General features: G+C 39.4%; 1 protein-coding gene across 34 annotated transcripts in view; it reads left to right on the top strand.

Annotated features, from left to right (window-relative positions):
* Positions 1–10,544, top strand: part of LOC120714784 (neurexin-1a) — a 258,553-nt gene extending 248,009 nt beyond the window's left edge. For all 34 annotated transcript variants that reach the window (XM_040001214.1, XM_040001244.1, XM_040001235.1 and 31 more), the window contains one exon: positions 8,672–10,544. In XM_040001214.1, coding sequence (XP_039857148.1) covers positions 8,672–8,976 — 305 coding nt within the window. In that variant the 3' untranslated portion in view covers positions 8,977–10,544. The remainder of the gene's footprint in view (positions 1–8,671) is intronic.
* The last annotated feature ends 2,706 nt before the right edge of the window (positions 10,545–13,250 follow it).

The raw sequence follows: 13,250 nt of genomic DNA, 5'->3' as shown, positions 1-13,250 counted from the left end.
TTGAGAGAGCGCACAAAAGTAGACGGATATATCCAAACATCCAAACACTCGACGCCTCAGCTGGATGTTTATCTTTTATACCCGTGCACCTTTATTTTTCCACCATTATACCATCATTAATTATGCAACATGCAATCATGTAAAATGTGATTTGTATGAAAGAGAAAAGCCCCCCCCCCCCCAACATTATCTAGGTTCACACCATCAGCCTCAGTGAGACTTGTGGTATGTGCAGACCTTTGCATTTCACACATAATCTTTGAGTGCTTTTATTCTCTGCTAGAAATAGCCTTTTGCTGCACATTGCCCATAGGCAGGTTAAGGTTAATCATCTCTAGTTTCCTCTTCTCTCTATGCGTGCTCATCTTTTTTTTTTTTTTTTATCCTCAAGCATTCTGCAGTGACATTAGCGGCTGCTAATGTGTTTGACATTTTGTTTTAATAGATTTAATTTATGGTTGGGGAAACAATACATAGAGTAAACCAATAAATCAAACGGTAAATGAATACTCTCTTTAACCCCATGGCAATGACTGGAATGCACCCAGACAGGAGGAAAAAAATTAGAGTAAATTATTGTTTTAAAAGTAGCTGTGAGATTAATGAAACATTAAGAGCACTGTGCTGGCTTAAGAGGTCACTGCCCACATTTAATAGGTTATTCAATCATACCCAGCTGGAACTCTGTGTGTGTTCATTTCTCCCTTTGCTGAATACAGTGTCATGCACCTTGCATGCCAGACTGCCACTAGCAGAGATGGTTTAACTAATGGAAAAAAAAGGCCTTTTTTCAAACCGGAGGCCTATTGAACGTGGTCGTAGCTCACAGCCGGGAACAACGCCGATGACCTTCAAGCATCACGTCTTCTTTTTTTGCCAACATGTTGCTGTTATTTTCCTATAGTCTGCTACTTTCTGCAGACAGCCTTATGGAATTTTGCCATTTTTGTTTTTCTTGCACTCTTTCACTGCGGATTATGCCATTCAAGTCTTCTCTCTACATCCTATTTTAAATGAAGTGTGTTCTGAGAGAAAACAGGATTTCACACTTACTGTCAGTCTTTCTCTTTACTGATCCCACCGTATTTATATTTTCAATTACTTTTATTTTTTTCACCGTTCATCTTTCTGGTGTGCTGACATTGATGATAACACATTGTGTCTGTTTATGAGTCTAAGTAGGGCATGAAAGAGTTTGCTAACCAAGAAAAGAAAAGTTGCTCAGTTAAAGGCCAGTTATCGAAATAGTAAAAGCAACTAAGACATTACAAATATTAATAAAAATGTACCAGTCTGGAAAATGCATGTAAAGATTATCTCATCTTTACATGCATTTGATATTTTTGTTGACCTGCTGTCTAACAACTGTATCACTTAATCTGACTAAAGGTGGTCATTAAGTTGTTGTGGGGATAAGAAATAGTCTCTATTAAAACATATGTACAGTTTTCTCAAACTTTTTTCTCCACTTCCTGATTTCTTATTTCAAGTTTAAGATCTTCAGAGATTTTTGAACATTTGACAAAGATAACCCAAGTAAATACAAAATGCAGTTTTTAAATGATGATTTGATTTATTAATGGGAAAAGTACACTAATGCCACGTTTGACTGGTGTTCTTGTTTATAGCAGGTGTAGCAGGAAGTAAACCGTCCAAATAGTTGAGCTTTTGTCTCGCCACTCTACAGAATATTTTGCCAAAAATTTTTTGGCAAATGAGCCTTTGTGTCCTTTTTTAGTCAGCAGTGGTTTTCACCTTGAATCTCTCCCATGGATTTCATTTTTTGCCTAGTCTTGTTCATGTTGTTGAATCATGAACTCTGACCTTAATTGAAGTGTCAGGCCTGCGTTCTTTTATGACTTCCTGGACGAGTCATTAATGTGCTCTAGCAGTAATTTTGCTAGGTAATTTTGGGAAGGTAGGTGAACCTTCCCACTCCTGGGAAGTGAGTTGCTTTTTGAGATCTTTCAGCCCATCTCACTATTGTTTAAATGATTTCGTGATTCAGCAGATCTGACAGTTATCAGTCCTGGGTGTGGCAAGTGTCCAACAATGTGGTTAATCACAGTTTTTGTGCACACAGTTGTCATAGCAGCTTGTGTCTACATATTTAAAGCTGTTTGTGTTATCATGATGAAACAAAATACAGGTATGAACACAATGACACAATGTTACCTAGCTATAGAGCCATAAGTAAGTAGGTATAGAGGCCGAGACCTCATAGCCTGACACTATAGAACTCTACCTCTCTAATCAAGAGATGAACTCCAGACTTGTGACATTAAAGCTGAGTAAGCTTAGTCGTCTTCTTTCATCTTGCCTTTTTAGTGGAATCCCTCTTGGCAAAGGCTTAAACTGCATCATACCTTTTAGTGGGGTTAAATCAAACACCTTTTTAATAATTCTCACTTCATTTCATGCTCACTCAGCTCTCAGTTCATCATCCACCATCAGCGTGCGCAGAGCCACTTCAGACTCATATATGCAAGCTGTCATGAGGCATACTGCCAGCATGTCACAAGTACAGGGTGGCTTGCATCACTTCTTGAGGACACTCCGATAATTAAAGAGGCAAGAGGGATTTAATAAATGTTTTGGCTCTGCTGCAGTTGATACAGTGACCTGTCTGCAAAATGATCCCCGGCTATATGACAACTCTGACAGCTCATGATTATAGCTGGATATGTGAAGTAAGAAGATGGTATAACACTAATCTGGCTGAATAACAGCAGTGTGTCACTGAGCATGCCAATAGCTGTAAGCCTGGTTGATCTGAAGGCAAACCTGCAGCCACACCTCCCTAAGCCCTCAACGATGCATGATGTGTTGCTCATGTTGTCAGCTGTTGCCGTTTGCGGATGGCCAAGTTTACACAAAATCTCTTTTCGCTAGTTTCTTGATAAAAAATAAAAATTACTTCATTCTTTGATTCATTTCCATTGGAGCATTAACACAGCCTTGCCATTGCGCATCCGCTTAGAAAAAAAGCTATTTCCTTATCTACCCTGCACAACCCTTTAAAGCCATTAGCAACAAAAGCTAATGAAAGGTCAAGCCCGGCCTGTCTGTTCAATATATTCTGAATAATCTTGGTTGCTCCATTACCTCTCAACACGTCTTACAGACACCTGAAGTAAACCCACCCCCTGCTGTGCTTTTCCTTCATCTATGGCCCCCATCAACCTGCCCTGTTGCAAATTACCAAACAAATGAACCCTTTCGCTGGAGACAAATGAGGAAAAATAGTCTTTGAAGAGGACCATTTATTCAAATCCCACCTGACAGTGCAAAATCTCTGATCCCATTTCTCTCCTTGAGCGCATGTGGCACAAAGAAGTCAGGCAAAGAGAAGTAGAATCACATCAGGCATTTCTCTGGCTTTTAAATGACATTTTCCTATGCGTCAGTGCTAATATCTTCAAGAGGCAAGCTCATATATCCATACTGAAGGATGCAGGCAGAATTAAGAGAAGAGATGCAATCAAATAAAGCCCGAAGAAAGAAAAGCATCAAAATCTTCAAAGTCGCTTTGCACTGTTTATTAACACTGCACGGCAAAGTGCAGTGTCTTAGCCAGGCTGTTTCTTTTCTTCCACTAAAACTCGTGTATCAAGGTCACATATAAAATCTTTGCTTCTTTGTTCAGTTTTTATTTTATTTATTTACTTTTTTGTGCATCTCCTCTCGAGAACTCTCTGGTGAAAGCAAATGATTTGTGACTAAATAACTAGAACATTAACTGTTGTCCTTGTAAATAAAACAGCAAAGACTTTATGATGGTCTGGATATGAGACTGAACTATAAGTCTTGCTCTGGGATGAGACGTAGAGGAGAGAGTTATTCTGGCAGCTTTTACCCAACTGCAATCCTTCAAAAGTTAACCCCCCTGAGTTTACCTCCATCGCTTCACAAGCACACCCCTGCAATGCTGCCATGAAGCTAGACACACTTTAAGGTCATTTTCCCCATGTCTAATTTTACCCTTGGGTGCGCTCGAGTAGAGCTCATAAGAGCAGCCATCATTTTAAACACTTGTTTCAGTTGCTATTTCTTTCTCAGTTTATGTGCCTTCATTCTGAGATGATGGAGTGCTAATGAACAGACAGGCAGATGCATTTTGACTGAGGTCCTTTTGGGGTTTTCTCAATGGCCTTGGGTCTGGGACATTACTTTATCTGAACTCCACTTGAGTTCAGGCACACTGTAGGGCAGGGGCACAGTCAGGCACATGGGTAACAAATGAGCTGCATCACTGTGTTAAAGGCAGTCTAGTAGACTGTGTAAGATCCCATCAGGTGGCTATTTGATAGACAGTGCTGAGACTAAAGGTGAAATAAAGAGCTACTGTAAATGCTAATAGCTTTAGACAAAACATGGTTGTGTCAGCACTGTGCTAAATTTAGTGCTAACCTTTGACTGGTCAGCTCTCTGCACCATAAAAGTATTGAGTTCTTACGAGCTGTAAGAGTGGCGCCAACAGATCAGAAGAGTCCTAGTAAATTTTAAATACTGCGCAGAGCACCCAGAATTTAGGAACACAAACATACCACAGTCATGGAGGGTGAGGGGGAATTTAAGCTAGCATTTTTCTTCATATTATAATTTTTATTATAAGCAAATTAAAGGAGAATTATGGGCTGTATGTCCCGATCCCAAAAAATGAAGGCCAACAATTATTTTATTATTTCTTTGGGGCATTTTAATTCATTTATGTAGTTATTTTTTTTCCACTTAGTTTCATTTTTTGGGGGGCTGTTGTAGCCCTCCATAGAAAGATTTCCATTAATGTTGAAGTAAATGAGTAGCTCATTTAACCCACTTATTTTACTTTTTCAGTGATGAAAGACGGATTGTGGTCAGTTAATTGAGAGCTTTCCAATGTAAAGTCGCTGTGTGAGCTCAGCCTGTGGGGAGCCAATCAACAGATCCTGGCAAGAGGAAATAACAAAGCCTAGAGCTGGAGGTGTTAGATCACACAAGGAAGAACAGCGCGCCATGATACTTTTGGCACATGGTTCACTCCTGATGTAGCAGTCTGAGGCTGCCTCCCTCCCGAACCAGCCGAGGTCTCATATAAAACTCTAGAGTGCCACATCAAGACCTCTATCCTCCATCAACCTGCTATGTCATCTACACTTTCAACTTTTTTGACCCTGAACAAAGGATAGATAGCACATATGAAAGTAACTCACCGTTAATGCCCGTGCGATGGTTTGCTTGGGACGAGCCGTGTCAACCAGTGGCTTTTGCCCACAAGGCGAGAGCATTCTTCACACCTGTCTGCAAGGATAAGTGGGCTTGTCACAAGCAGAGCTAATCTGTTGCAACGCTCAGTCACATTCAATCCCCCATTGGTACTCTCTGCTTGTCCTTGAATGTCGGATAGCATTGGAAGCATACTTGGGCCGCTGATCAGTCTAACCATGCTGGAAAACATGTCAATGAAGAGGAGCAGCATCTTTGCGTCTGATAGACAGCTTGGGGAACTTTTGCCCTTTGCAGTTTACACTTTTTTGTGCCCTTTAGTCCAATATTTTCCTAAAATAGACATACCTGATAGAGGTTGATCACGAGCAAATAGAACACCATTCGAAGTCATTGTTTGTCTGAGAATTCAACTGTCACTCAAGAGGAGATATGGGAGTAATCAAAAAGTGCTTTATTTCCAAAGCCATCGACAATGAGTAAAGGCACAAGAGAGAGAACAATGATGAGAGCTAGCAGAGACATAAGGAGAGCTGTATTATAGCTTGGATAGCATTCAGAAAATGAAGTGGGTTTGCTGATGTGCTATCACTCTCATATTCACAGGAGGATCCCTGGTAGTAGGATGCTTACAGTGTTATAAAAGACCAACATCACTGTGCAACAATAGTCAAAGAAATATGTAGAAGAAGAACAAGAATAGTTTGCAGATAGGTCAATGCAAAGTAAATCCACCCCTCAACCCCTATTTTATTGTTAGGCTTGTCCAACAGCATCGATAATAATCCTATTTAGAGTTACTGCGTACGATTGGTTTCTCCTTCACTGAATTCTTTTTCAGTGTCCTATTTGCTAATGCTCACAGAAGTACATTGTCTGTCATTAAATAAGGGTCTGATAAGATAGGAAGAGGTGATTATGACAAACTTCAACACAATAAAACTCTGCTATCCTTTTTATTTTCCTTTTGATGTAAAATCGTTGCTCTGCGCTGTATTCTTGAATAGGAAGAGTTACTTATGTGGAAATATTTCTGTGAAGGATTGAAATTATGAAGACACAGTGTTGCAGTTTCTGTTTTAGAATAACATTTCTTTCTGAAGTTGGTTTGATTGTATTAAAGCTAATGAATGCATTTTATTTCTTAAACCAAAATATAAAAAAATAAATAAGCGAAGACAGTAGGACAACAAAGTAGGACATGAAGGACAGCACACGTATGACCAATTTCAAACTCTTTTCTCGAATTTATTATACAGCGGTCCCTCGTTTATTCGTTCTAAAAATAACCCGCACTAGGTAAAATCCGCGAAGTAGCCAAGTTTATTTTTTACAATTATTGTAGATGTTTTAAGGCTGTAAAACCCCCTCACTACACACTTTATACAGTTTTCTCAGACAGGCATGAACATTTTCACACTTTTCTCTCTTGTTTAAACTCTCTCAAAGTTCAAACCTTAGTAGAAAAATAAGTCCAGTATTACAGAATGAAACCAAAGATCAAACCATGTGACGCAGATGTGTCTGTGTCAATCAGGACACAGAACACAATACGCAAGTTAAAAAAACAACAACAAAAAAAAAATGAAGCATGCAAAATTGCACAAAAAAAAATCCGCAAAACAGCGAGGCCGCGAAAAGTGAACCGCGTTATAGCGAGGGACCACTGTATTTAAATCTTTTATAAGAATTGTACTTGCCAAAGAATTGAATATCTCGTGATGTTCTGATCAATATTGCCATTGCTGTTCATGTGAGCATAAATGGCAACTATTATAAGCATCTCTAATGTTTCAATGTATAATTACTTCTCATTAGAAAGTATCAGTATATCATCTTTAAATGACATTGTGAGCTCTTCATCTAATAGTTACAGTGACGCGTATAATATGAATAAAAGACATAAATAAACATAGAAAAACATCAGTGAGAAGCAAACTTCTACTTTTCATTTAAATGCGAGGTTATACAATAGCGACAATGAAAACCTACAGTAGGAATAAATGTGAACTGACTACTTTACCATTTGCATTACGTAACAAACTGGCCCCTTATATCAACACATATGATTCTGTGTGCTACAGCATAGTCACTGCATCATTTCATAAGTGCTGCAAGAAGCAGCAACAAAGTGGAAAATCTGCAAAGCTTGCTAAAAAAAAAAACAACCAAAAAACTGCCCAGTCAACACAGAGGAGCCATTTGAGCCCTTCATCTCCACACATCTATGTTTGTTTCTGTTATTGTTAGTTTGTCCACTGGAAATCAAAACAGAAACTTAACATCTTCTCATCAAGATCACTACGATCTAAACACAGCTGTAAATCCCTGAGATATTTTCTCCCGATCCAGTCTAAACAGAGTGCTTTCATTTCCAAATGTTAGCATTAAGTGTTTGGATTTCACAATTGCAACAAAGAGGGGCTTAACCAGAAATGATGACTGCTACAAAAACACACAGAGAGATGTGCCAGGAGGACTGAATGATATCGGGGAGGGGGGGACTGACATGTTTTCAAAATAGCACCACCAAAGAAGTCGAGACAGCCTTTGGCAAAAATCTGCTGATTCAATTGAAGAATTGTTTCTTTCTGAAAGATTTATTTTCAGAGACTGTGAGACAGTCATGCTGCTCGGATGAATGCTGAATGTTGGAAGTATGGCTTGTTCATTCATGACTATGCTGTAAAGCATGTAATGAGTTGTGAGCTTCCCTGCGATTGATTAACACAGTAGTCGTCTTGTCAGTATTACTTTTGAATTTAGAAAAAGACCACTGTCTTTTTTTCCCCATATATCCATCCATCCGTTCACTTAACCACTTATCCAACTGTTGTTATGGGCGAAGTGCCGCCTGTCTTAGTTATCGTAGCTTATGAAAAAATTCCCATATTCCCAGTATAACATTTAGATTAGTCCTCTATAGGCAGAGGAGAAGGTTAGAAAGGTCAAGTGCTATGTTGAAGTCTACAAAACATCCCTGGCTCTTTTGAAGGTTCTTCTTAGGGTTGCATTTCATTGTAACTTCTTTGGTAATTTTGTGACTGTCAGCCCATGTAAAGTGTTGCCTTTAAAATATGCTCGGGGTATTTGTGTCTTATTTAACAGTCAGAGTCGTTTTGAAGTCTTTTGGCCATCACAATGGGATATTAAACGCTTAAAGTGTCAGATCACGCTGCAGAAAGACATTCGCTGGGACCCCTTATCTTTGCCATTATATGCCATTTCATTCTATTGTGCTCTATTCATTGTCTGACTGCACGCTTTTCTATTTGATGGGAAAGCCATTTAAGCCAGCATGTACTTTGAAAATCGTCAGTCTTGATGTCTGTTATATTTGGGATATTCATTTGTACATGCAGATAGGAAAATGCATGCTCTCATTCATTACACCAATACGGTCAAAGTAATGATGAAACATAAAACATGGCTTTTTTGCAGTAATCTTGTTTTTTTTGTCTTGCAGCCAATCCCACTGGTGCTGGACCAAAGGGTTACCCAGGAACACAGGAGGTCTTCCGGGAGTCGAGCAGTACTACGGGGATGGTGGTCGGCATCGTAGCAGCAGCGGCGCTGTGCATTCTCATCCTGCTTTATGCTATGTATAAATACCGGAACAGAGACGAAGGCTCCTACCATGTAGACGAGAGTCGTAACTACATCAGCAACTCGGCACAGTCCAACGGAACCGTGGTCAAAGAGAAACAGGTCAACACAGCGAAAACCTCGAGCAAGAACAAGAAGAACAAGGACAAGGAGTACTATGTGTGATTGTCAAAGCTCTGGTCTTTGTCAGGCCAACGTAAACATTTATCAAAAAGACAAATCAGGACTTGTGTAATATAACAACAAATACAAACATTATTTAGTCATTTTCCCCCCATAAGACAATGCTCTGAAAAGATGAAAAAAAATCATGGTAAATAAAAAAAATTTAAAAATAAACTTTCTTCAGTCTTAAACACTGGACAGAAAGTACTGAGGTTAAAAGACTGGAGGAAAAATGGGTCTGCCAACAATTAAAAATGAACTAAATACATATCTAACATGTCAGCAAAACACCATTAACCCATCTGTGACTTGTTCTTTGGCCACGATAATGTGATCGAACTCCCGTGTTTCCGGAGGAGCACAGATGCACTTTGCAAATGGAGTGACAGCATAGCAGACTTAACGTTTCCATTTCCATTGCCTGTGTTTGTGTTGCTGGGACTTTTTCTAGGTAAAATGGCACAATGCATAAATAAATACATACATTAAAATACGCCAAACATTTATGAAGAGGATGAAGAGGAATTTAAAAAAAACAAAAAAATCAATCACATGACGTTTAAGCCAGAGACGAGGAATCAGCCAAAAGTCCTCACGGTAGAGGCAGAGATGGCCTACAAAGACTATTACCTGGCAGGCAGGGCTGCTGCAGTGCAAAGATGAGAACAGATGGCAGCTTCTCTTGAAGACTTTGGTTTAAAAGAATATGTGAGTTGTGCCAGGAAGAAATCTGGAGGCCTTCGTTTTCACGTTGTGTGAACTCAAAGGAGAGACTTCGCTCAGAATCCCGCAGATGTCTCAACGGTGATCATTCAGGAGCCATGCACGCAAAATTATCTTATTACAGTACATATGTTTATATACAATACAACCACATCTATATGTGCTTTCTGGACTGTGACAAAGTGGTGTTTTATAGCCTGTTGTATAGATGATGCAAACTATAACTGCTCCTCAGCCGTTTTGGAATAAAACCTTTAAAAAAAGGACAAAAAGAAGACATAAATGTTATTAAGTGTTGCTAGACATAGAAGATTTTATGAGGACATCTGCATTTTGTTTTTGTTTTTTCAGTTGGATAATAATTTGAAACGCTCCCTGTTTTTACATGTGTTCCTATATAGTTTTTATACAAATTCCAACCTGGACCAGTAACAGCCTAACCTGAAACCTGCACAAGCTGTTGATAGCGGAGAGGTGTGACAACTTGTGTGGCTCTCTTTTAAGGATCCTGGTAGAATCACTGCCTTCCTGCTCAATCCTGACTTACATGAGTGAGAATGAAGACCTAGAATATGAGTGTTGATGATGATGATGATGATGGATGATGCCAGTGATAAAGATAAATTAACTTGCTGTGTGTGTGTGTTTTCCAAGTGGTATTATAAGATTGTCCAGTGTGCGCTTGGGCTGACACAAAACCCAGAGGAGAATAGCTCAAATAAGTCTCCATTTCAACTGTTCTGTGTTTGTTCTGTCATTCTGTCAGTCAATTCTGCTTTCCAGAGACCTGTACTTGGAATGAGTATGAGGAAAAATGACCATGAACTATAAATGATGATCATGAATTCTCTTTGTTTGCTCCTCTTTTTATTTCTTCAAGCATTTCATGTTCAGTTGAACTTCTTCTTGTACTCCACATCAAAATGAGTCATAAAAATGAGGGTTTTTTTTTTTTTGAAAAATCAAATGAATAAAATATGACTGAAGTGAACTTAAAACCAGACTATGGATAAAATGTGTCAGAGCTACATGCAGGTATTATGACTTTCATTTTGTCATCAGGCAAGCACTCTTTACATCATTAAATGAGTGCTACACCGATTGGACTCCTAGAACACTGTCTACTCATGACGGACGACCTTTTAAAACTTTTGTTCCTCTTATCTTGATCCTTGTCAAATCCGGGGAGGGGGCGACATTACTCACAATCCAACTCAGGTGTGTTATAGTAGGAGTCGCTAATGTCGCCATATTCAAGCAGAAATGACTCAGTGGCTATTTGATCTAGTAAGCTCCCTTCTATCTAAATATGCACCGATTGTTTTTCAGTTTGACATTTGCAGTCAACTCTGAGTCAAGGGCATCCATTGTTATTTATCAGCTACAAAAAGCTGGCAGCAACCGCCAGCTTGAAAAATTCACCAATGCAGAAGTACTAAAAAATGCAGGATCTAAGTTTCTACATTATATTGCCAAAATTATATTGCCTTCACGCGCATATGAACTTGAGTGACATCCCATTCTAATCTATAGGGTTTAATGTTAGCCCACCCTCTGCAGCTATAACAGCTTTAACTCTTCTGGGAATGCTTTCCAAAAGGTTTAGGAGTGTGTTTACGAGAATTTTTGACCATTCTTCTAGAAGCACATTTTTGAGGTCAGACACAAGAAGACCTTGCTCACAGTCTCCACTCAAATTAATCCCAGAGGTGTTTTGTCGGGTTGAGGTCAGGACTGTGCAGGCTAGTCAAGTTCTTCCACACCAAACTTGCTAATCCTCGTCTTTATGGACCTTGCTTTGTGCACTGGTCTGCAGTCATGTTGGAACAGTGAGGGGGCCATCCCCAAACTTTCATGCTCACTCAAAGTTGGGAGCATGAACTAGAACTAACGGGCCAAGCCCAACTCCTGAAAACAACCCCACACCACAATCTCCCCTCCACCAAACTTTACACTTGCAGAGTGCAGTCAGACAAGTACGGTTTCCATCTGGAAATGGCCAAACCCAGACTCATCCATTGGATTGCCAGATGGAGAAGTGTGATTTGTTACTCTAGAGAACACATCTCCACTGCTCTACTGTCCAGTGGTGGCATAGGTTACGGCATCCGATGCTTTGCATTGTGCTTGGTGATGCAAGACTTGGAGGCAGCTGTTCACAAATGGAAACCAATTCCATGAACGTCACATGGAGGTCTTTTTAGTACCTGCTCGGCTGAGGTTCCAAGCAAGCTGAGTGGATCTACAATTGTGACATCAACAGAATGCATACCACCGATTGGCCAGTAAATAGCATTACTTGATGATTCCTTCTCCCAAACCAAATTTTTTAAACCTGGCAGTGAGAAAAATTACAGCACAAAAACCATCACCGAGTCTATTTGTCATGCTAGTCTCCGAGTATGACAAAGCCATAGAACGAGCAGCAGGTAGACCTTCCCCTCGATGTCTTCCATTATTGTGTTGTGTTTGTGTACATCCTGGACTTTTATAGAGGTTGTACTCAATAGTAATGGAAAATGACAGAAACCGAGTAGAATCAAGTCGAGTCAAGCTGGGTAAGTACTAGTGGAAAAGAAACTTAGGACCTCCCCAGTTCAAGTCACTAAGCTTAACCTCCGGTGCCTTCTGAAGCGATGTGCTTACAAATATTATGACCTCTTGTGTAGTTAGATGTACTAGCAGTGCTTTCTAACACTTCGTTTGTTGTCAGACTCGTTGCAGAAAGTGTCACCACGTCCATCTTCAAATGCTGCTTAGCACTTATTTTGAAGAGTTATCAAAATTAACTTTAAACTTGATGTTCATCAGGACATAAAATGAACTGCATGTATAGAATCACCAACATTTAAAAAAGTTGCAACAAAATAAAGTTTAAAATGTAATACATTTATATTGTTTGCATTGTAGAAGCCTTGCTTCCTCCACCACAGCTATGATGGTGGTGGAATATATATTATATTTTAGGATTATGTGAGTGACACATCTCTCTCTTTTAATATCTCTGATGTTACTTAGTAATAATAGTTATTGGCAGATATGCAGGTTTTTTTCTCCACATTTGACTTGTCACATTTTTCTCAGTATGCAGCCGTATGTCTGCAAGGCTCTAAACAGATTTTGTCATGTAAAATTGGTGGAACTACTCTTCAAGCAGGAGGCTATTTGTGCGTTTCATGACTGATAGTAAATGATGAAAAAGAACCTGTGAATGTGACACATCCGTGCGTGCAGGTTTAAAAAAGCTGAATAGTAAAATAGACCTGAAAAAAGTCAGATGTGATCCCTGAAAGGATGTTGAACCCACACTATTTGCTGCTTTTAAACAGACCTGAACTACTTTAGTTATCTGTGTATAAACCGCGCATTGCTCATCAGATAAGGTGCCAACTCTCTTGCTTGGTTAAATTAAATCACAGTGAAAAATCCACCCCAAAGTAATAGGTTAACAATCTTGACACTGGAGCATCGTTTTAGTTCCTGTACTCGACAAGGGCATGAACAGAGACAAAGGTTATTGAAAGTGCTACTTTTGAGATTTCACAGGATAT

The sequence above is a fragment of the Simochromis diagramma genome, unplaced genomic scaffold (assembly GCF_900408965.1).
Source record: "Simochromis diagramma unplaced genomic scaffold, fSimDia1.1 OVJJ01000421.1, whole genome shotgun sequence".
Classification (NCBI taxonomy): domain Eukaryota; kingdom Metazoa; phylum Chordata; class Actinopteri; order Cichliformes; family Cichlidae; genus Simochromis; species Simochromis diagramma.
Note: the sequence above shows the minus strand (reverse complement) of the source record. Positions and strands in the feature narration are given on the sequence as shown.